The sequence below is a fragment of the Pelmatolapia mariae genome, linkage group LG22 (assembly GCF_036321145.2).
Source record: "Pelmatolapia mariae isolate MD_Pm_ZW linkage group LG22, Pm_UMD_F_2, whole genome shotgun sequence".
NCBI classification, from domain to species: domain Eukaryota; kingdom Metazoa; phylum Chordata; class Actinopteri; order Cichliformes; family Cichlidae; genus Pelmatolapia; species Pelmatolapia mariae.
This window is the reverse complement of record NC_086245.2, coordinates 5479778-5505638: the sequence shown is the minus strand read 5'-3', so window position 1 is coordinate 5505638 and position 25861 is coordinate 5479778. Positions and strand designations below refer to the sequence as shown.

Below are 25861 nucleotides of genomic sequence, written 5' to 3'. Positions count from 1 at the left end.
AACTCAAAATCCTTCACTCAAGTTAGGGAATTAAAGAAAAGTTTAGTCCTATCATATTATGTATAAATCCTCTGGAGCTTCAAACCTGTATTTAAGGAATGAAATCAAATTAATCATCATGTCAAATCCTTTCTTGGCTCCATCCACAGCCTGCATCCTTGAAACATCCTACAAACAAAAGCCTGTGTGTTAACCAAAACATCACCTGTTATACTCACCTTCTCCACTTATGATCCCACCTGTGTTATAAAACAAAAGTTAAAACAGAACAATTATCAGTCATGTGTTCAACCTGAGTCCAGTCTTTTATCAGGGTCCAGTCGGTCCAACCTATGGTCTGCCTGGTCCGTCCATTCACCTGTCCATTCCCACACATTCACTCACACGCATCAACATCCGGTAGTGGTAAACGTCCACACAAATAATCACATTTTCCACTCTCTGCAAACTCAGTTTATTTATATAATCATTTATTTTCTTTTTAGTTGTGTCTAGGCGCCGTTATTCATTGTTTTCTTTTGCAGGCCTGCTTAGAACAAAAATGAGAAAAAAGAGAGCTGAGTATTAGCTCATCAAAGTACCAAACAAAATCACCTGACAGGTTTTTTCTTTATAAGTGCACTGTTACAAAACCCCTTAAGCATGTCCATGTTTATTAAAACTCCCCCTTTAAAAATAAAACAACAACCTCAAATATCTTCAACAATCTTAAATTTCACCCATAGAACACACCCAAAACATAAAAAGCTACACCGTTTCGTACACAATATCCCCCTTAAGCACTGTACCAAACTCACATTCAACCTAACATATAAGCACGTTCTCACAATATGTCAACACTAATTTATAAACCTCTTAATCAAATTTTGCACCTCCTAACAATCTACCCCTCCTTTAAGGCCTCCATCACACACACACAGCCAGCTCCTCTGTCGACATTCACACGAGCTCTCAAACTTTTTGCATACTCAGCCATATCTCAACAATTTAACTTGGCAAGAGAAATACTTTTTAACCTCATCCCATTATTCAATTATTTTCATTTTCTTTCTATACTAATCACTTGTTTTCATCAATCAGTGCAAAGCACTCCTAAGTCACACTTTTAAACTCGTTTAATCAGTTTATTCAACATTCACACCATTCTATCACTCATACAAGTAGCAAGCCGATCTTCATTGCGTATGTTTGTGTGTGGTATTTTGCATATATGGCTTCACAGTCTCACAGACACTTTCCCATTCTCCAGTTAAAGAGTCAGTTTTCTCCGTCCCCGAATTACTAACCGAAACTTTTGATTTCCCACCTTAAATAAAATCCCTCCTGGTCTTCAGCCAGGAGCTAGGGCTTGCTTTTCAGGTTCCTGGACACATCATTCTGTGAACAATTCCACCAGAAACTTGCCTTAACATATCCATTCATGTTAACCTGTACTTTCGTCCGACTCCTGCATCTGGAGAATTGGTGCGGGTCTGTTGTACCCCTGAAAATAACAAACTAAAACATTTTCATTATTATCACGGACGCCTAAACGACCCATTTCTCATTTTCTATTCAAAAATACCAATTATGTCATGTATGTAAGCGTGTTCTTCCTTGCGTTATGTGGTCATGTAAATGCAGTATAAGCTGTTTTCTTCATTGCATGCCTTCATTGCGTTCCTCATTACATTCTCCTGTATTCATGTCAATATACACTAAGTGTAAGCTGTTTCTTAATTGCATGCCAGGTGATCATCTCAATTAAGTGTAAGCAGTTTCTTCATTGCATGAGTGTAAGCTGCTTCTTCATTGCATCCTTATGTATTCATTGCATTTTCATGTATTCATATTTAATTTATGCATCTTTTCACTGAGCTCTAGATTCAAACTATCTCACTTCTGATTCGTTTCAAAAATAATCTCACATGTAACAATTTGTATATGTGTGTTTTCTATTCATTAATATAGTTGTCAGTTATTTTGATTATCTTTACCTTTTGTATTGTTTACCTCTTTGTTGTGATGTGGTGGACATCCCTAAACGATCCCGAGTTCAGGGTTCAATTTCAATCCAATCATCTCCTATCTTCTCGCAGTCAAACTCGTCCAGCTTCATCTCTCACTGGTCCTTTTCCATTCACAGTGTCCTGTTCGGGCTTCAGGGCTCCAGCAACCACAGTGTGTTTCTTCTCTGTTTTGATCTTTCAGTATTTCCTCTTCCTTCAGTCTTATTTTCATTTGCTCTGTTTTCTTCTCCATTCATTTTTTCTGTCTTTTCTTCCAAGATTGCTCCAAGCTTGGCAAATATGTCAGTCAGTGCCTTCAAGCAGACATATCACGCTGTTCTTCACCAGCATGCATGTTGCATCACGTACTGTCTCCCATGCTGCTGGACTCATCAGTCGTTGTCAGTGTTACTGCTTTCGCCTGCACTGTCTTTTAGCTTCCGTTGCTTCTTCACGTCCACGATGTTCTATCGGTCTTCATCAGGAAATTGACTGTCCTTTGCGTTTCTTCTCGGGGTCAAGGACAAAGTGAGAGCTCAAGCTGCACAATTTCGAGCCAAAGACTGGCTTATTTTCTCCCAATTCTTTTAATCTACTTTTCTGCTGCTGAACTCAAGGTTGCAAAGTTGAGAGAGTCCACCTGTATTGGCACACTAAAGCATATAATTAGTATCATATTCATTGTTTATCTTAAAACCTCCCTTTTTGCTTCATCTGCCCAGAGTTAAATCTCTCTCTCTACTCTGGGTGCACACTTGTCACCGTGAGCTTCCCTTTTATGGGCATGCATTTCCTGTCCCAGACACACACACACACGGTTTCCTGTTTCTACAGCTTCTGCAGAGACTTCCTTTAATTTCACAATCTACAAATAATCAGTAATTCTACTAAATCTTTATCTAAACAATGTGCCTTCATTTCACTCACACACATTTTAATAGCGCTCTTTCACACATCACCATTCTTTAGGTCAGTTTTGTAGCATCAGTCACACAATCATTTCTTGAGTGGGTGTACTAAGTGCATATACTTATGTGTTTTTAAACAGAAAAATAAACTCAACCTCTCATCACATCACTCAAGGTCAAATATCTTCATATACCCAAAAGTAAGCATATTATTTCCCTAGTCAAAAGTCAAACCGTTGCTCGCAGTAATTTTTAATCTCACAGCCTTTGTGTTCTGAGTCATGGTCAGTGGCCCTATTTCACAGCAAACACGCACCTCTGTTTCAACCAGCCCTGTCTGACCATCCGTTATTGGAGTCAACACAAGACTAAACGTAAAGCCAGTCATATCTCTGCTTTCTTCTTCCAAAACTCCATGGTCTGTTTCCTCCATGGAGTGTACAGGTTACATTACAAAACTACATTTGAAAGCCAATCGCACACATGCAAAATGAGACAGACATGTATCATAAAGTAATCATCGTATTTAACAACCGTAATGCCAACAAAGTAGAAATAAAAGCAATTCTTCCCTTAAAACACCAATATACGTCGTCCTTCACCCAGGCTCTGCAGTCAGTCATTAGCCACTCATGAGTAAACAGGAAATGTCACTCTAAATAAGTCACAGGCATCTCATTTACATAGACACAGACACACTCTCAAAATAACCAGCCTGCTGCAGTGCCCGTGGCAAACAGAACCTATATACAAACATAGAAATTATAACACAGAAACGTAAAACATCCTACTTTACATCACAAAAGAAATATATTTCATACACACTTTTAAATATTGTAACCTCTTTCAGACGCCATGACCCGTCTCACACACACTGCCTTTTCTCTCTCAAACATCCACTTTCCACTCACTCAGACAAATCATGCAGAGTCACTCAAATCAAATACTGACAGCATTCACACGGTTAAAATCACTCGAAATACGCTTTCATACGAGTATTTTGGACATGCCTTCCATGTTCAGAAAGAGCAGGTCAAAAGAAAAAAGAAAAAGAAAACTGAAACCTCTCATCGTCCTCACCGCTTCTCCCCACACACACATAACTGAAAAATAAAACACACCAACATTTATGGCTCACGAAATATACATCTATCAAAATTCAGTCATTTACTATACATCCACACTAATATATTCAAACTGTATTCATACTCTCATAATAAGCAAAACCAACCTCTTATATACAGGAAAATTGGCAAAACGCTCAATACTGTCGAAACTGAAACCACCCTCTCTGCGCGTCCCCACTGCTCATTTGCATTTACACACACCATCAGTGCACATCCGGCTGTGCATTACTGACCCAGAGACTGATCTTACTCATAGATCTCATATTTTATATTACAGACGTCTTTATATTTACAACTGCACAGATTTTTAGGCCTTTAAAACACCTACCAAATTTCGACAAATTTAATAATAACCGCCCTGCGGAAAACTCCCTGAGTTTTTTGCGACCAATTTAGCCATTATCCCGTCCCCGACGGTGGCCCGATTGCTAGCGTCCTACCTGAATTTAAAAGCGTTAACCAACCCAAACTTTCCCTGAAGCTCTATTTGTGGCATCTCACAGCCAAGGCTTTCTCGAAGTTTTAAATTAAAGTTACACGCCCGAAACCGGGTTTCTACTGACCAACAAAGTGCAAACCACCGTCCCGGACGGCAAAGTGGTCCAACCACTAGTTATTCTGGAGTGCCCCAAGCTCCACAGTGACCAACTGACTATCCCTCATAGAGGACGGAGTCTAAGCGTCCCCGACTCCGGCAAGCGTTACCTCTGAGCAATGCACTTGTTAGACTCCCAGAGTCCCGTTCTATACAATTTAATTATTTTGAAGACACCCCAAAAATCACAAACCCACCATGTCGGTGTCCAAGCCCGGCTTTATATTCAATTGAGACTTTAATGTCACAAACTTCACCAATTACCTATTATTCTAAATCCTCTTTATTCTAAATCCTCTTTATTCTTATTCCTTTGGGACTTTAACCCGGTACCTTTAGTGAGACTCTAACTCACTTTTACTCTTTTTCTTATCATTACTTCAACTTCAACTTCTCATGAGATTTTCACCAAAATCAAAACAGACCTTTACCAGTAATTTTCAGTGAGTAGACTTTCAATTTTGTCAGATCCAATCAGCACTGTTTGGAAATAATTCAACAGGTAGTGCCTTACCTTTGAATAAGCCGGCTTATGTCCACTCACTTCGACCACTGACTCGTGTCTGCCTGTTTGAGCACCTTGGACCCTCTCAGTCTCATTCTCCAACTTTCTCCCTCAACCTCGGCCAATGCACCAAATGTTACGGGTTCGCAATTGAGGATGAGAGTAAAACAATGATAGTCCAGAAGAGGTCGTTCAAACAATTGATTTTAATGAATGCACGCTGCGTGGAGAGGTGCAAACTGCAAAACAGTTGTACATCTCTACCTAAAATACACTCTAGATTGCTTTTATAACATCAGGGTATTGTAACGCCCCTTCTTGCGTTTACAAGCACATAATTTGCATGTACAGAACATTCATGTATTTAAAGAATTAAATGCAAACACAGAAGTTCCTCCTTGTGGCATACTCTTAAGAATATGGTGATGATCTAAGGCCTTTGAGGTCACCATGGGCTGGACATCCTTCCGTCACCTGTAACTAAGCAAACTCAAATACCACAAGAAGCTGAATGCATTCAGGCCTTTGCTCAGCCACTATTCCACTGTACCAATACACTCCGCATATGAGTTATGATACATATATATTTAACTCAATCATTTTAAAGTAGTTATAACTGCACCCGTAATAAAAATGTTAATATTTGATTATGATAACCCCTATAATATAAATTATAACATAATGCCAGCAGCTTCAATAAACACTTTGATGAAATGATAATTAATGCAATGATAAGATGATGGTTATGTAAAATAATCCATGTAATTCCACAATTCCCTCTTTTGACATTCCAATCAGGAATGTCACCACACTTCGTGTTGCATCACTCCCTGTCAGCAACATAGTAGTTGCTGATAACAGTCATGGAGGCTGTGGGGTAATATCCTCCATTGCCAGCACCACCAACCAGCCGCAGAACATCAGTGTTATTTGTGATGTGTAGTTTTTTCAGGTAGTTGTGTAGTTAGCTCGGTAAGTTTACCAAACGTAAACTACCTGACACTAGGTTTAATGCATTATGTGATTGGTTCCACTTGTTTGTCTTCTGTGTGTTTGTTAGCAGTCTACCATACACAGTTTTCAAGATGTCACGTTCAAATTATGTGTGATGGTAGACAGCAATGATGGCTCGAGCTGATGTAATTTTGGTAAAAATTGTGTCTAGGTCAAGGTCACGCCCATCAGCGGGAGTTGCACTCTCTGAGTGCTCCTGCCAGTTGCCCTGGCTAACATTTCTTTCCAAAAACACTGAACAAACAGAAGGACTCAGAGAGCGCAGCTCCCCACGGATGGCAAGGGTTATACTAAACCTTTGCTGCTGTTTTGATGTCTTCATTACAACATGCTGAATTGCCTGAAATCTTTGGTTTCTATAAGCTGTAAAAACCTAAGATTTTAAAATATATTCATGCATTGTGTCTGTTTGTCTGTCATTGTGATGTCATAGAGCATTGTATTAAAAAAATATATAAAACGTGTGTTGTACAGCTTTGTCCATGCCCTTTCATGATACAATACTTAAAATGGTGTCTTCAAAGTTTTTTGCAAGGTCAACTTTGACCTCGGACACTAACAATGAAGGTCAAGGTCAAATGCTTAGCCAACCTAAATACTCTTGTCCCACAAGGCCTAGTATATTTTTCTGAAGTTTGAACACAATCCATAAAAATTGTGCGTGATATAAAGTTTTCACTGATTTTCACATATGGTGTGACTAGACAGACAAAGAGAACCGATTACATGCTCCCTCCCTTTGGGGGAGCATGAATAAAGTTGTTTCTAAGTACCAAAGATGTAACACTGTATTTAAGTTTATACTTTTATCTAGATTAATCCTGTTAAAATAATTACCAGTATACAAGAACCTGGGGGTCACTTTTGAATTATTGCCATTTACATCAAATTATGCATGAGGTTAGAAAATATTTGCACCCTTTGTTAAGAGATCAGAGCAGTTCAACACAGTGAAATCTCTCTTATTAATTCAGTGTGCAGGATGGCACTGAATGTAACTTTATAAAGAATCAGTCAATTATACAAACAAGATCACGAAAGGTTCTGTGTTGACAACCAAGTGCCAATTGAGTTATATTATGATGATACACTATAATACACATGATAATTTATGTTTGTGACTTCCAACCTTTTCAAATGGCAATGAGGATTTCATACACAAATCCATTCTTGAGTGAATTGAATCTAGCAATGTTTTCCAAATCATCATTGCTCTTGAAACCCAAAACACCAGACCAACAATGAAGTTTGGAGGTGGGAACATCATGGTGTGGGGCCCTTTTTAGCATGTTAAACTGGCACACTTCATATAACTGAAGGAAGGATGAATGGAAAAATTACCAAGACATCATTAATAAAAAAAATCTGCTGCCATCTACCAGGATGATGAAGATGAAATTAGGGTGGATGTTTCAGTAAGACAAACACAGCCAAGGAACCTCTCAACTGTTTTCAGAGAAAGAATATAAAGCTGCTAGAATGGCCCAGCCAATGACCTGACCTGAATCCAACTGAAAACTCTATGGAAAGAGCTAAAGCTCGGAGTTCATAGCAGAGACCCACAGAATCTTCAGGATTTGAAGACTGTGTGGAAGAATCAGGCAAAATCACACCTGAGCAAATTTCAGGCTAAAAAAAGTACAAAACAATGAAAATAAAAAAAACATTTAAGGTATATTTACTGCAGTTAGAGTTACAGTTTTTCTGAATTGCTAAAACACTAAACTTCATTCTCTAAACTAAATTCTTCGTGGGCTAACTTATTTTTCGAATCAAACACTCTTTTGGCCAAACCTTAAACACTGTTCAGGTACTTAGACACAATTTGCAAAACTCACCCACTCTTTTTTTCAAAACCTTAAACACATTATTACTCACTAAACACATTTCACATATGTGTTGCAAAACTGTAAACACTGGCAGCAAAATGTAAACACAACGTCAGCACAGCTGTCATCTTTTACACACAGCAACTGAACACATGTTCCTAATGATGTGATCAAACCTTTTGAGCAAAACTTTGCAAGAGTTAAAGATCTTCAATATCAGGATGCGCAAGTGTAACCTACATACAAATGGCAATGAGGATTTCATACACAAATCCATTCTTGAGTGAATTGAATCTAGCAATGTTTTCCAAATCATCATTGCTCTTGAAACCCAACTAGATCCACACTGCACTGGACTTTTACAGAGCTTCCTCTGAGTACTGTGTCCACAGGGTGGGTGGTATTCTGCTGGGCCTCATGAGCTAAGGCCCTATCACTACATGCTAGCAGGGGTGGTTAGTTCTGCAGTTCAACTCCAATTATCAACACATGAAGAAGCTAATGGTGCCGCTCCTTCTATGTCAGACTGCATCTGCAGGTAAGTTCATGATGCGCAATTAAATAATATGAAATAATTAAATATTACAATTTCATATTTAAATGACAAAACAGATCTAAAAACAGACAGCAGACACATCATCTTAAATATAGTAACTAAGTGAATAAGTAAGTGAATCCATATCACAGATTTGTATGCCGAACGTGCTTTATAGTACCCAAACAATATTTTATAACATATTGACTAGGAGCTCTGTTTAAGAGCTAAGACTCTGGTGCATTGTATTATCTGGGCAGAAACTGGACCTTGTGCTCCTGACTCAAGCCAGCATGAAGTGATTTTGAACAGTGTTTTTGGTTGATTAAAGCTTCTGAATCAAAACTAAATTTTTTTTAAAAAAGTTTGTAAGACAGTCAACACTTGGTTTATTAAGACAACAAAAAACGTATTAAGGCAGCTGGGATCACATGCTGTAATCACTGATCGTTCAAAAACAATTTGTTAATAATAAAATAAAATGATCAATGATCTTCTTGTCTTAACTGAAGACAATACAAAGGCAGGAGAGGCCTTTGAACATTAAGGTGTCTAAACATCCACCCCATCAGAGCTAAACAACCAGAACTAAAAAAATTTAACCACAAATGTTCAGAATTACCAGAAAGATAACAAGACAAACCCGAGTATAAGAACTAAAAACCTCAATACAAATGAACATAAATGAACTAAGAACAGAGATGACAAAGAAAATCATACAATACGAAAAGATAACCGCGAATACAAAACTAAAGGACAGACTTAACAATATACGAATGCACACAGATAAGGTTCTAATAATGAACAACACAGAAGGAACAACACTTGTTAACTAAGTTTAAAAAGTCACAAGGAACAAAACTCATAAACTCCAACCAAACCCACCAAATAGAAAACAAGGAAAAAAATCCAAGATCAAACAAACCATCAAAATCCTGGGTCCAAGATCAAAGTCTGTGACATCTTTGCTTTTAATGTGTTTAATTGCAGGTGTGTATAGCTTCCCAAATGGCGCTGTGTGGGCTGTGTTTCCAATCTCAATTCAGTGTCTCAGAAAGTTCATAGATGTTAACAGGAGCTATAAGATCCAAAACATATAGTTATTCCACTGGTCGTAGTCTGGATTTATACGTATATAATAAGACTGCAATATTAACACAACCTTTTTTAAATCCATAGATCAAAGTAAAATTGTAAAATATTTTACTTACAAGGTGCAATTTCTTTTTCTGAAATAAAAAGGAAACATAATTGCAGACATGTTCAGTTTTATTAGAGCAACAGCTCAGCCCATTTGAATCTCTCACCTTTCTTCTTTTTGTAAACAACAAATCCAACAGCAGCAACGGTGATGAGAACAGGAACAACAACAATGATGGAGAGGAGTTCTGCTCAGAAAATAACAAGACAAAATACACAGATGAACCCATTACTATGAGATTCATTCATCTTTAAATCACATATTGATAAGGGGAAAAAATAAAGTATCAACTCTATATGAGGCTGTACTGATGTGAAATTATTATGAGTATGAAAATAAAACAAGGGTGGGAAAGTTTTTTCCCCCACACAAAAGCAATTTAGGAACCAAAGTGGTCCTGAAATATTGTAGGATATTATTTATCACTGCTGTCATTTTGGGGATGCACTACTCTACTGTTTGCTTCTCTGGCTGGATGGCTGGGCCAAAAAGTGAAAAAGAGGGCAGTGTGCGGAAGTCCCTCCTGCCAGTACATAGCCTCTCCTCTGTCAAGACTCCCGCCTTTCCTCTACATGGTCCACCACAGAAACTGGGCATTAGATGTGCAGGTGATCTCTGAGCAGGTTGGACCCCCAGAGATGAAGTGTGCATGGCACACCGGTGTGTGGGCATGCCTTGGCACCCACCAATCCAATCACCAACTATTCGGTTATAATTCACCTCAAGACTATGCAGAAGAACACATTACATATATCAATGAACAGAAGGTTACAGGGGTGGAGGAGACTGCAGCTATTTAGGAGGTTATCTAGGACAACTTCAAATTAAACCTGCAAATTAAACCTCCTCAACAGCTGTGGCAAACTTATGGGACTAGTTGCATCAGTGTAGCAATAACTGCTGATAGAGAAGACAGTGGGATTGGCTCTGGACAAACCTCAGCCACTTTAATATACTCAGTGTGCAGGAAGAAAATGCAACACTTCAAAATTTAACAGGATGAATGTCAACTAAAGAAATTTAGTGTAGGGGGCATTTATGTAAGATTTGTATGTGTGCCTTTTTCCTCACCCCATAAAACCCCTAAATTCATTCAGTAACAGTTCTCCAATTGTGAGGCTAAACATAAATAAATATGATTTTTTTTATTGATTAGAAACAATGTGAGGAAATAGGATTAATCTTAAGGGCAATGAAAAAAAATGCTCTTGGGGATTACCCTGAGTTCAAACACAAAAGTGGACAAAACATTCAAACACAACATATAGTAACAGAAAACAAAATGAATGAAATGAGTTTCTCTCACCCATCCTGTTGTTTTCATGCCAATTAGTTCTGATCACTGTTTTATCCAATTTGGTTACGATGTTGTTCTCAACACCAGAGAGATGAAACACACAGTCGTATTTTTTCCAGTCTTCTGGTCTGACTGATGAAACATTCAGATTAACAGTTATCTGGAAGGTCTCATCATTGTTGGGGAGGATCTCTCTGTGGTCCACACCTTCATGAATCTCTTCTCCATCTTTCCTCCAGAACATCATGACTCTGTCAGGATAGAAACCTGTAGCGTGGCAGCTGACTGGAGAGGAGGGAGTCTTCTGGAGGAGAGACACTGAAGGAAGAACTGGAGAGAGGGAAGGTGGAAAAGAGTTTAGAGTTGTCTTCAAAACACTGTTCACACACTATGCCTTCACAGAGTGGTTCAGGTCAGTTTTGACCTGGCCTGAAATTCCCTCATATCCCTCACAAATTTTGGACAACAGATGTATTATAAATCTATACAAAGCCTAACATTAATACATGGAGGATTAAACCTTAGTGTAAATTAATTTCAGCTGGTTCAGTCCCAACTGATGGTCTATAAAAAGGTGTGTCATCATCAAGGTGTCACACAAGAAACATTTCACGATGGGTAAAAATCAGTGAGCTCTCAAGACCTTTGCTACCTTATTTTTGCAAGATATACTGATGGCATCGGTTGCAGAAGAATTTCTAATTTCGCATTACAACATGCTTTTTCTTCAGCAGTAAAGTCTATTTAAAATTTTCTGAACAACATTTAGGCAAGCCTTAGAAATACTGGGAGAATATATAGATAGTTCAATATATAGTAATACACACCATGTTTGGGGGTCAAAGGCACTGCATATAACCCCAAAACACCAGACCAACAGTGAAGTTTGAAGGTGGGAACATCATGGTGTGGGGCCCTTTTTAGCATGTTGAACTGGCACACTTCATATAACTGAAGTAAGGACGAATGGAAAAATGTACCAAGACATCATTGATAAAAAATCTGCTGCCATCTATCAGGATGATGAAGATCAAATTAGGGTGGATGTTTCAGTAAGACAATGATCTCAAACACAGCCAAGTTACCTCTCAACTGTTTTCAGAGAAAGAATATAAAGCTGCTAGAATGGCCCAGCCAATGACCTGACCTGAATCCAACTGAAAACTCTATGGAAAGAACTAAAGCTCAGAGTTCATAGCAGGGGCCCACAGAACCTTCAGGATTTGAAGACTGTGTGGAAGAATGAGGCAAAATCACACCTGAGCAAATTTCAGGCTAAAAAAAAAGTATAAAACAAAGAAACTAAAAAACATTTAAGGTATATTTACTGCAGTTAGAGTTACAGTTTTTCTGAATTGCTAAAACACTAAACTTCATTCTCTAAACCAAATTCTTCGTGGCCTAACTTATTTTTCGAATCAAACACTCTTTTGGCCAAACCTTAAACACTGTTCAGGTACTTAGACACAATTTGCAAAACTCATCCACTCTTTTTTTCAAAACCTTAAACACATTATTACTCACTAAACACATTTCACATATGTGTTGCAAAACTGTAAACACTGGCAGCAAAATGTAAACACAACGTCAACACAGCTGTCATCTTTTACACTCAGCAACTGAACACACATGTTTCTAATGATGTGATCAAACCTTTTGAGCAAAACTTTGCAAGAGTTAAAGATCTTCAATATCAGGATGCGCAAGTGTAACCTACATTCACTTTCAGCAGCGACTCTTCGAGGACAATTTTATGCCCACAAGCCTACTGTTACTGTAGGCTAGGTTGCTGCAGATGGTACTCTTGCAGTACTGTAGACTATATTGTAATGCGTATATATCTGAAGTGCATATACTGTATTTCATAAGTCTGTCTTTCTGTATCACTACTTATCTATTATCTATCACTGTCACGGCGGGGTGCGCCGGTGTGAGGAAAGAGGTAGACCCAGATGCAGACACGGTGGAGACAAAAACGTAGTTTCAAAAATAAAGCGAGCCTTTATTGGCTGATTGCAGAGAAAAACATGGAATTAGGGAAACTAAGGAGGCTATGAACACTGTGTTAACAGAAGGCTGTGACACTCAGTGAAAAACTATGACAAACTATGAACACTGAGCAAACTAGGAAACACAGACAAACAATGGAGTAAACCTATGAAAACTGTGGTGAGGTTAACAGACGATCTGACACTGACTGAGTGGAAACACACAGACTAAATACGCATAAGGAATGATCAAAGGAAGTAGAATCACATGGGGAAAACAGCTGACAACAATTAACATAATGACAGGACACGTGAAACTAAACACAATAAACACGCAACACAAAGCTCTTTCAAAATAAAACAGGAAACATAAGGAGGCCCAGACATGACTTGAACTTGACAAACAAAGAAAACTTGGACATGAAACATGGCAGAATGTAACTAGATAAACTGAAATGAAACTAGACTAAAAAGAATAACAAAAACACCAAGAAACTCAGAATACTGGGTCACATGACCCAGGGCCATGACAATCACAGTTTTTTCTGAATGCTTAGACCCTAACTGTGATTCTTATACCACAATTTCTAAAACTATTATTACTTATAGCAAAATCACTCACTGAGTTTGCAAAACTAAAAGCACAAACACTGCTTTGCACTCAGTTTGCCATTTTGTAACACACACTTTGCAAAACTGTTGGTACAATCCACTGCACAGCACTCTTTTTGCAGAACTATAAACACAACTCACTGCTTTACACTCAATTTCCAAATGATCAACACACTCCTAGCAAAACTATACACATTTATGGCTATTATTTACACTATTTTGCCAACAGTCTGGCACACTGTCACATGTGAAAACTGTTTTAGAGAAAAAGTTCACTTTGCAATCAGCCTAAGCACTATAATACAGGTAAGCTCTGTGTGTGGAGTACAATGGAGGGAGCAGGAAGAGTGAGAAGAGTGAGAATTAGAGGAGGCCGAGGAGGCCAACGGGTTCAGCCTAACTCGAGCCGCTACACTGTAGCAAGTATCATAAGGACATTTTGAAATGAGAATCGGTTAGTACAGTCACTTTGCACCAAGATTTGTAGCACTGCCATATGCTAATGAGAAACACAACAATACCATAGATGTAAAAATACTGAAACTGTTACTTTACAGAATTGCTAGACAACCAGATGCTGGGGGCAGAGGAAGCATGTTCACTGCAGACCAAGAAACCCATATAGTCAATATGGCGATTGCAAATAATCCTATACTTGGAAATAAACACTTGTGTTTGTTTTGATGTGTGCGAATAAACACCAGTACTTGAAGTTTGGATCTCTCTATGCTTACGGATCTATGACAAAAGTATGACCTCAAACTGACATGGCCTACCTTGTGCACAGAGAAAGCAAAAGTCAGATGTGTTGTTTATTCATACCATCAGTGTGTAGTTGGTGCATTGTGTGCTTATTAATGTGATGGCTTGTGTTAACTGTTGGATACGAAAATACAATTTTTACAAAGGTGTGGAGAGTTAAGCAAGGGTTATTCGCTTTTACAAGAAAACTACAATGTTTTGCTGATTGGGTGAAGGGTTTTCTTATTTGTTTGTAGAGTTTTACAAAAATAGCCAATAGTTACAAAAATTTGCTCAAGCCATCAGAAAAAACTGTATAGAGAGTGTTTTGAACTGGATTCCATGGAAACCCCCATGAAATATATTTTCAAAGATGAAGCAGGGTTCAATCTGGCAAAAAGGAGTTGGAGAGACAGGAACATAATTGGTCAATGTGCCATTGTGGAAGTCCCTGGCCAGAGTGGTGTGAAGAGCACAATCTGTGCAGCAATTGCGACAGCAAATCCAACCATGGTGTCATCCATCACCATGCCGCCCTTGGCCCCTTCAACACTACCCATCTGATCACATTCCTGGAAATCCTACACACACAGAGCAGCTCAGGTATGTTGTCATTTGGCCATGCTAGGTGATATTTCCCCCGCTGCTTGGCCAGGGCAAACATTGCTTGTGATGTGGATGAGGTGCTGTGGCCAGACCGAAACAGATGAGAGGATGCAGCATAGTTGTTTTTTTTTTTTGTTTGTTTTTTAAACTGTAACTGTATTCAGTACATTCTCTGCTGTTTGTATATGGAGACCACGGTATGTGGAACTTTGTGTTGGATGGGATGAACACTGTGTACATATTTTTGTGGGAAAACTACAGTAACATATATTTGGTACCATGTATTTGTGTATTTTGTATACAACCAATATTCTGAAATATTTTACAGTGCACTTATGTAGGCCTATGTACTGTCTGTAGTAAGTGTAACACTGAACAAAAAATGCTTACAGTAAGTCATTATGATGACTGGAGAAGTGGTCACAGTGTTTTACATTAAGCACATCAGCGATCAACTAATTCTTATAAATGTCTATTCATGTGATGGTTTGTGTGTGTCATTTGAAAACAAAATACCATTTTAAGGAAATTACATTGTTTTGAATGTAAAGTTTCATTTTGCAGGAGAATTGAAGGGTTTTGCCCATTGTGTGTATGTTTTTTGATTTGTGTGTAGAATTCTGACAATATGAGGCATGCTTTCAGAATATGTGTGTAAACAATTGGGAAATACTGTAAATACAAAAGCCTAAACATTGTACCATTTTCCTTTTCTATTACAAAAAAAAGTGTCTATTTTATACAATATATAAAACACTACTGTATCCTTGAAACTGCTTCAGGTCATGTGATTCCTGTTACCTGTTCTCTGCAGGAAGCTGCTCCCATAGTTCAAATACCTCTTCAGCCACTCTGGGCAAAACTTAGTGAGGAGGCTTTCAATTTCTTTTATTACAGCTCTGTCAGTATCCCATTCCTGTTTGATAATGGCAGCTTCTGGTTTCAGTGGGATCCATGTCAGTGTCTTAAGATCCAGTTCAAGAAAGCCTTCTCCATTATACCCATACTGTACCATACCAACCACTTCATCAGTGTTTTCATTCCATTCACATCCACCTGTTCTCTGTAATATGTGAACACCTAAAAAGAGAGAAAAAGAAACAGGGTAAGCAATGAACTATGATAATACTCTTTCTATTATCTGAAGTTAGCACTATACCCATGATTCAAGTCAGATAATCTGCTGACTTTTAATTGTTAAAGTTGGTATGATAATTCAAGATTAAAAAAAAAGATGATCCCAGGAATCATCTGACAGACATCTAGCCTATAAACCATGTTTTCAAGATATAATTTTCAAATTTTGTGTGTTGGTAGATACCAGATTTAATTTGGGTGAAAATCGGTCAAAGTCAAGATCACACCAAATGTGAAAATCAGTGAAAACTTTATATTAACCAACATTTTTTTATGGTTTTTCAAACTTCACAACAATATATTGAGGCCTTGGGGGCATGAGTACCTATGTTGGCTAAGCATTTGACCTCGACCTTCATGGTTAGTGCCCAAGGTCAAACTTGTGCTTGAAAAAAATATTCAAGAACCCATATCCAGTAATATTTCAAGTGAAAGGGTATAAAGAGAGAGCTTTACAACTCACAACTTTATTTTTTCAATATAAAGTCCTGTGACGTTGCAATGGTGCCATAAAATGTGACAAAAAAATCACCCACATATCTTCAAATGTCAAATTATTACAGCTTATAGAAGGCAAAGATTCCAGCCAATTTTACTCAAATCATATGGGTAAAGTGGGAAGTTGCAAGTTACTCGTATGCTGGGGGGCATGACTCCAACAATAATTTTTTTTAAGTATACATCTACATTGTACCAATCAGAGCATTATGGCCACCTATCGAATATTGTGTTGGACCCTCATTTTGCTGCCAAAACAGCCCTGAACCATCGATGTATGCCACTAGAGCCCCAATGGTGTGCTGTGGACCCAGATGTTCATAACAGACACTTTAAGTCCTGTAAGCTGTGAGGTTGGAGGCTGAATGAATCAGACTTGTTTGTCCAGCATATCTCACAGTGCTAGGTTGGATTGAAATATGAGGAATTTGGAGGACAAGTCAACAACTGAAACTTGTTGCTGTGCTCCTCAAATCATTCCTGAACCGTTTTTGCTTTGTGGCAGGGTGCATTATCATGCTGAAAGAGGCCACAGCCATTAGGGAATACCGTTTCCATGAAACAGTCTGCAACAATGCATAGGTAGGTGGTACATGTCAAAGTAACATCCACAAGGATAGCAGAATCCAAGGTTTCCCAGCCCGAAATTTGCTCAGAGCATCACACTACTATTTCCAGCTGCATCCTGATGTCAGGTGTTCCCTTTCTCTGTGGAGTTTGCAGATTCTTCCTGTGCTTGCATGCTTATGTGTTTCTCCAGCTAGTCTGGCTTCTTGCCACAGTCCAAAAAGTATATATGAATTAGCTTAACTGGTGATTCTAAATTGGCTGTTGGTGTGAATAGCTGTCTGTCTCTCTATTGACCCTGTGACATTCTGTTGACCTCTCCAGGGTGTACCTTGGATTAGCTCCTGATCATGAGCTGGGTAAGTGGAAGAAGATAGATTAAAATATGATTAAATTAGTTTTACTTAAGCATATTCCTTGATTTATATTAATCAGGTTTAACACAAAATACTGTACCTTCTATTTGATTGAACAGCTGCTTTAAAGTAGAAATCAAGAATCTGAAGATGTCTGGCTGATCTTCAAAACACTGTTGCATGTACGATGCCAAGTGCTGAGAGTCATTACTGAATATTTTTTTCATCCACTCCTGTCTAGGTTCTAATTTCTTGCTCCTGCTGTCACAGAAAACAGCCTCAGTGCCATCAACCAATACAACACCTGTAAACTCTGAGATGTTTGGGTCTCCAGAGGATCCAGTGACAGAGAGCATCAACGAGTGTTTCACTGTGGAACAATATTTACAATATTAGTAAATAAGTACATGAAATATACAAACATCATCAGAATTATGATTAATTCAGTATGATATGGCTTATATAGCCTCCTAAAGAGAATGTTAATCTCAGGTTGGTAAACTCATGTGGCCAAACAATAGACTCTCATGGCAGTTCGGGAAATAGTCACAAGCTTTTGTCTATCAACTCGTGTCCCTTAACGCAAATCAATTATTTTCCACTTAAAAAACAACACACACACACACACACACACACACACACACACACACACACACACACACACACACACGCACACACATGGCTCGTATCCTTTTAAAATATGTTACTGATTGAAAATAATTCATTTAGGCATTAACAACAACTTAGTTAAGGTTAAATATTAAAACTGTGTTTATTGTTAAAATACAACACGATTTTCTACTCAAACCACGTTTTTTTAAAGCTTTGGTTTCCTGGTCACCATGGTGACGCCTCTCCTTTTCTTTGGATACAGGCTGCTTCCTGATAAAATACATTACTTGTGCTCACTGACCTGAAAAATAAAAAGTGTCCGGCTTGGCTCAAAAGACCAATCTAGAACAACAATCATAGATATTTTTGGTCAGTAGTACTTGAGTAAGTCCATGATAAATATTAAAGATTTTTCATTAAATAACAAAACATTTATCATAAAATATCTATTTACCTTTGTCTTTGAACTTGATGTGCTGTTTAAGTTTTCTATAAATTGCAAAGATTTTAATGACAGATACAATCTGTCAGACCTTTTCGGTTTGTGGATATATAAATGATCGAGCATGAGCTATGCAGAAAAACAATGTGTAAAACTAAAAATCAAAAGTTTTCAGTTCGGAATGCCAAAAAATATTACAGATATGTATCTTTTGAAAGCTTCTGTAACAAGGTAAATCTGATTTAAATTGTTGTGCAGTTTTTATGCTCCATTGTCACAACAAGTATTCTAAAGACATCTCTAAAGTAGCCATGCCAGTAAAATTCCATTGTCAAGCCACAAAGCATAACTGATAAAATGTGGATTTGTTCGTCTCCCATTTACACCATCTTTAATCTAGTAAATGATGCATTAAAAAGAGAGGGGGGCGGGGGTGGTGCTGTTAGAGTTGAAAATTGTTCTTACCTGCAAATAAACCATGGTAAAAGAGAGGAAACAAAAATAATATCATCTTCGCTTTGTCCTTAAACCTGCCGGACCAGGAAACCATGAAAATATGGAGGACTTGGCTTGAAAATCCGAAAGAGTACAAATATCAGATTCCTCCCCCTCCCACATGGCTGTGTCTAAGTTCTGCCTCCAAAGTAAGCGATTAATGCCATGCCATGACTTAAAAACAAGCCTTCAAATGTTCACGTTTTAATTGTAAAGGTTTTGCAAGATTCAAAGTAAATTCTGAAAGCTTGATTTGAATTTGACTTTCCCCTTTGTGCAGACGGCAGCACAGGTTTACAGAGTGTCCAGTTTCAGAGTTGCAGATTTGTTATTGTCCTTCAGCTGCACTGAAACATTGTAAAGGGTATAAATTGGATTTATAAAACTGTCACTTATATATAGGATCAAGTTATACATACGGCATATGTCTGAAAAAAAAAACGTGACATTTGAAAGCTTTAATTTGCAGCTCTTGCAGTTATACAGTGTTCTTTTACTGCTGACTTTACAGCGTCAACTTTCAGAGACGCCTTCACAGCTCTGGTTTTATAAGCAGTGTTTTCTCGCAGCTCGGATTTGAAAGCAGCATGAATAAACCGTGCGCATGCTCCCCGGGGGCAGACGCGCTTCACGTTAGCGTGAGGACTTATCACCAATCATGTACGTGAACAGGATCTATCTACTACAGGATGCACGAGTCTGTGCTGTCTGATTATTCTGGTCTGTGAGTGAGAATGGTTGTCTATGTGTTAGCCCTGTCAGTAGCGGTTTTTGATACGGGCGACACGGGTGGTTGCCCGGGGCGGCATCATGGGCATCGCCAAAGTAAATACATTTTTTAAAAAAAATTGCTCGTACTCATGCTGCCCCGACATCAGCCAGCACATAGTGGGAATGGCATAGGCACCGATCGGTTTTCTATCGCCCATTTGCTGGGAGTAACGGCGCCCTCCGTTTGCGGCACAGGGAGGAGAGGGCGGGGGATTCTCTGGCTGGCTGGAGCGGCATCTGATAACCAACTCACAAAATACAACAAAATAAAAACAAAACAACAAACACCAAAACACCAGACATTATGATACAGACTTATAATTTGAACCAATGTTTTTTTTCGAAATTCTATACGTGAAAAGTGAGCGCCTGCTTGCTGCTGAAGCCAGAGGGAGTGTTCGCTCAGGGCGCCAAACAGGCTAGGACCGCCACTGAGCCCTGTGACATGCTGGTAACCTGTTCTGGGTGTACCTTTCCTCTCGCCATATGGCAACTGGGATAGGCTCCGGCCCCCGGGACCCTGAATTGGATAAATGGAAGAAAATGGATGGACAGTTCATATTGGCTGACAAACTTTTATATTAATTTCTCAATAACAATATCATAATTTACCAATCTGAGCCTTGCACTACTGCTACTGGTTGATGAAATCTGCTTCTTTGAATGTCTCAGCTTTCATCCTTTTTGTAAACAGCAAATCCGACGACAGCAACAAGGAAGAGATCAAGGACTACAAATGCAGCAGCAACAGGGATCATCATATCAGAGGGCTTTTCTGCTCAGTAAAAATGAATATGCTACCTTTGCTTGACCATAAATTTCAGTGATTTCCACTGATGAGCAAAGAGCGCTCATTCGCAATCAGCTCTACTCCAGAGACTGCCTGTCGCTTGCAGTGACTGTTATGGAAGCCATAACCGGTTGAGTGGCCGGCTTGGTAGCTGCGGCCGGTTGAGCTAAAGACAGCGTAGCAGCTGCAGAAGGTTGACCAGGAGGTTGAGCTGGCGACGGCGTGGAAGCCCCAGGTGTTTGAGCTGGCAACCGTATTCTCATATGTTTTTTTTCATTCCAAGGTGAAGTGATTGTTGTGTGCAAAGTAATACACAGGGTAGTAATGAGGGAATCGGCAACAGGAGGGAGACACAGCTGGGAGAGATCAGGGCTAACGAGACAGGGGGAACAAAGCTGCACACACTAACATAAGACAAAGACTTTCACAATAAAACAGGAAACATGAATCACAACTCAGAGACATGGACTCAACACAGAGAGACAGACAGAAAATGACACATGAAACTGAACTATAAGTGAAACCACAATTCCTAAAACATGGATAACAGAAACATGAAATTCTAATAATAATAATCATCATCACCACCATCATCACAAAATGAGAAAACAATCCAAAACACCAAGATAACTGAAACACAAAGTACCAGAGAAACATAAAGAAGAATCCATGATGCAAAAGTAAACCAAAACATAATAAACTCAAAATACTGGGTCCAACGGACCCAGAACCGTGACACATTCGAAGAAACTACTTCCTCTTCCGCCTTTCAAAGTCATATGCGAAATACGGCTGTATAAACGTGTTGCAGCCAGTGGCGGGGGGGGTGTTTTTTCAGAAGCCCGGGGTCTTTTGGAGTGTAATTTTTTCATAGTTAGATGCCTGGCTGACAACTGTATAAAACAAAAACTACACACAACATTCGAAGCACATAGTGCACACTGTGGGAATTTACGACTGTGCGTAAATCCCCCCTAATAGTGGTATGATCCGAGCTCAGACTCTAAGCGACTGAGCGAGGGGAGCTGCTGCCTGCAAGTGCGCTGTTGGAGAAACGCAGCCAAGCAGACAGAGGAGAGCTTAAGTTTGACCAGTTACCAAAGCAAATCATTCGTACTGTACAAATAATGTAAATATGACGGTTTATCACGAAAGATTGATGTCAAACGGGTCACTTGACCCATATTACGTTACTTGCTCTTCGAGTGAATCAACAAATGGCGAAATTAAAAGCCGAACAACAACAATGCTGCTTCTTTAGAGAGTCTTAGCTTACATGTGTGTTTATTTCATATTTCCAGTTGTTACCCTCCACGCCTAAATAAAACGGTTTCAGTAATGTACTGATATACAAGAAAGGACATAAGGGGCTTCTTTCAAAGAAAAAACTCTGGTAGATGTTATTTTATATATTATGCTTTGTATGTTGTTCAGTATATTTCTATGCAAAACAAGAGGAATTTCAATACACAGCAGTTTATTTACAGTTTAAACCAGATATTTACATACACTTTATGGAAAACACAAGAACAATTTTTTGACTGTACAACATCAATTTAGAGTAAACTTGTTTTGTTTTGGATAAATAAATATTGAAATATCTTTTGAATTAGTTAAATGTCAGAATAAAGAGAGACAGAGCTGTCTATTTTTTATCACTTTCATCAAATTTAGGAGTACATATACTCTAAGTTTATTGTTAATTAATAAGAAAATTCCAGAGGATTCCATTCTGAGCTTAAAAAGCTTCTGATAGGTTAGTAGAGTCCATGTGAGTAAATTGGTGGCACACCTATGGATGCATATAAGGCAAAACACAGAGCCTGTTTCTGTGACAGGGTAAAATCAAGAGATGTCAACCAAAACACCAGGAAAAGAATTGTGGAGCTCCATAAGTGTGGCTCAATTTTCAATACAATTTGGTGCCATTTACAATTAAGAAATACAGATAGTTTCTCTCTTTACTCTTAAAGTTAACAAATATGTTTTTATATTTATCAACATAAAAAAAATAAACATTTAGTCTGATTTGATGTTACAATTAAAAAAGTGTTTGTGTTTTAAGATAAGATAAGATGGCCTTTATTAGTCCCACGGGTGGGAAATTTGTTTTGTTAGAGCAAAAGTGCAAAGTTATGTAGCAGAAATTAGAAAACACTGGAATGCAATAAAATAAAATAAAATACTATGTACAATAGAATAAAATAAAATAGAATAGAATAATATATACAATAGAATAAAATAGAAATACAAATACTATATACAACTGAGTAGGAAAATACAAAAACACAACTTCGTCAGAAGAAGAATTTTTATCTGAAGAGTATGTAAATATCTGGTTTTAACTGTATATTTGATGATGTTGGTGTTTGGCTTGATTGTCAGCACAAAGAGGGAGAGAGAGGAACAGAGAGGGAGAGAGAGGAACAGAGAGGGAGATGGAGAATGAGGACAGAACAGAGATGGAACAAGAGCAGGTGAGACACACATGTTAGTCAAATGGTTGTTTACCAAAAGTATCACCGTATCATAGGTACTCATGTATCTCGTACCTAGTGTTTCTTTTTAGGTTTGTTATTTTTCAAATTCTATATTTATTAAGTTATGCAGGCTTGTTTGCACAACAAGGCTAAATAATTATATAACATTTCTGAATCTAAATAGTGGACTTTGGTAGAATTAAAAAATAACTGTAGTGCAAGTCCTAAGTAGTCCTGATTTTGAACTGTTGTAGTCCTGTTTTAATTCCGGATCAGTTCTGGGTCTGTTTGAATTGGGGTTTAGTCCTCGTGTCTTGATACAGCCCCGACTTTGTTCTGCCTTGCTGCTTAATTAAAAAAAGTAGTTTAAGGTGTCCTGCATATGTGATATATATTTTTCCCTATATGAAGTCATTCTTTTTTAACAAAACTCAAAACAGAGCCTATTAATCTTTCAGTCATTTCTAACACCCCCACCCCCCCACCCCACCCCAATCCCACATGCATACTACCCTTTATGGCTAAGCCCCGGGTGTATTAAATGTCTGCCTCCGCCTCTGATCTCTGCTATATACACTCCAGTATATAGAGAGACGAGAGGACGAGGCTCCAGTTACAGCAGTGCAAGTAAACAAACAATAAATATTTAAGAGTAAAAAAATAAATATACCATTTAGGACTCGGGGTAAAGGGACCAATAACAATTTAAAATGTATATTTTATATTTTGTTGATTTTAAGTCTCACACACAACCCATGGAAAGGGGAGGGAGATCTGCTGCTCCCAAATAGAGCACATTTCATTCATAATGTTGTAAATCTGAGCCCATGTTTTATTAATGATTTGAATCCTGGGTTGTGCGAAATCCCAGAAATAAACCCTAGACAAAGCGAATCTGTGAACTAAGGTGTAGGTCTATTGGTTATGTTGTGTTGATCCACGGGTTGGGGGATGGGTGATCATACTGGAGTGCAAAATTAAAATCAAGATGGACAAGAAAAGGTCAAAGCCATCAGGTGCTCAGTTTAAAAAAAAGAGAAAGAAGAGGAGTGTAGCGATTTCCACAGTCGCTAGAGGCCAGGGATTGAGCCTGCCTATTTGCCTGACGTGCTGTCAACTTTACGCAATAATGTGAGAGGTGGAATTGCTTGCTTGTTTATTAAAGTGCTTGAAAACTTGAGAGGGAGTGTTCGCGCCAAACAGGCTAGGACCGCCACTGCCAGACGCCTTAACGCCCACTCACACCCTGGGCCATCTGACCTCAGGAAATCACATGATAGGGTGTAAGGAGCTTGGAAAGAAAAGCTTCTGGTCCTGGATGACTGAGAACCTTCACAGACACATGATAGGGTGGGTCCAGCTTTTTTCGATAGGAGCTGTAAAAATTAAGTACATTTTTTTTCTTCTGGTAGTATTAGACTACTAAATAACTTAGTCTAAAAGCAAATGACTTGATCTTGTATCTTCTGTTTTCCTTTTTATCTTACACTGACAGCAGTTTCATTATGACAGCAGCTGTATGTTACAATAAAAGCATTCTGTTCTTTTCTTAATGGTCCTGGGTCAGTTTACCCAGTGTTTTGTGTTTATGATCTAATGTTCTAGTTTATTTTGATTTTGTATTCTGGGCAAGAGTTAGGGTTTTGGTTCTCCATGTGATGTCTAGTGTTTCTGGTTCTATGTTCATGCTTTCTGGTTTGCTTCCTCCAGGTCTAGTCTAATTAGGTTCAGCTATGTCTTCCTCCTGTGTGCCATTTCCTCGTTACCTTGTGTGTGTATATTTAGTGTGTGGTTGCCTGTGCTCATTGTCGTTCTGTTTGTGTTACTTGGTGTATCTCCGTGTCTCTCTGCTCATGATTCCCTGTGTTCCTCCACATGTTTTTCTCCCTGGGTGTTATCCAGCGAGTATGGTTTCGGATTTTGTTTGTTAGATTTTTCCAAGTTTAGGTTTTCTTAGTTCTGTCCTTACTTTTGTGTTTTCACCTCTCTGAATAAAAGCTCACTCACATCACAGTCTGTGCCTGACTTGGGTTCTTTACTCACAACTGCTGCCACAGCCATGACTGAAGGTGACTGATGTGACTGATCTCGTTTGGCTTTCGGCGAAGGCGGTCGCACTTTTCTCCTCTCCTCTCCCTTATCTTCCCTGCTTAGCTTCTTATGTCCTTGTCTTGTCTCGTGTTTTTACTTCTCCCTGGAACACTCTCTCACAGTCTGCTTCTAAAACCTAAGATTTTTAGAAGCAGACTTCTATTACAATATAATTTCTGGTAGAAACAGGTAGAATTATATAATAATAAAACAAAATAAAATAGAAAATTCATGTTTTTCTTGATTTCAAGGTAGAGTAAAATAAAGTTAAATGAAGAATGTAACAACTGCCAGTCTCTCCAGTTCTTCCCTCAGTGTCTCTCCTCCAGAAGACTCCCTCCTCTTCGATCAGCTGCCACACTACAGGTTTCTATCCTGACAGAGGTATAATGTTCTGGAGGAAAGATGGAGAGGAGCTTCATGAAGATGTGGATCCTGGAGAGATCCTCTCCAACAATGATGGGACCTTCCAGATGAGTGTTGATCTGAAACTTTCATCAGTCACACCTGAAGACCGGCAGAGGTACGACTGTGTGTTTAGGCTCTCTGCTGTGAACGAGCACATTATCACCAAACTGGACAAAACAGCGATCAGGACCAACTGGGGTAAGACTGGATCCTGCAGGGTTTATAAAACAGGAGCTTGATGTTATCAAGCTGTTAACTAAACATTTAT

The 25861-nt window shown here is 38.6% G+C and overlaps 2 protein-coding genes across 2 annotated transcripts in view; one reads left to right on the top strand and one right to left on the bottom strand.

The window, feature by feature from the left end:
• LOC135932111 (major histocompatibility complex class I-related gene protein-like) overlaps positions 1–25861 on the top strand; it is a 44838-nt gene that overhangs the window by 18082 nt on the left and 895 nt on the right. The window contains exon 4 of the mRNA XM_065470297.1: positions 25489–25803. Within this exon, the coding sequence (XP_065326369.1) occupies positions 25489–25803 (315 nt within the window). The remainder of the gene's footprint in view (positions 1–25488; positions 25804–25861) is intronic.
• LOC135932536 (major histocompatibility complex class I-related gene protein-like) lies at positions 7708–18400 on the bottom strand. The gene is made up of 6 exons (XM_065470014.1): positions 18346–18400; positions 17605–17874; positions 15748–16026; positions 11009–11329; positions 9809–9889; positions 7708–7721 (listed from the first exon to the last, which is right to left on the bottom strand). The coding sequence occupies exons 1-6, from the start codon at positions 18398–18400 to the stop codon at positions 7708–7710; spliced, it is 1020 nt and encodes a 339-aa protein (XP_065326086.1).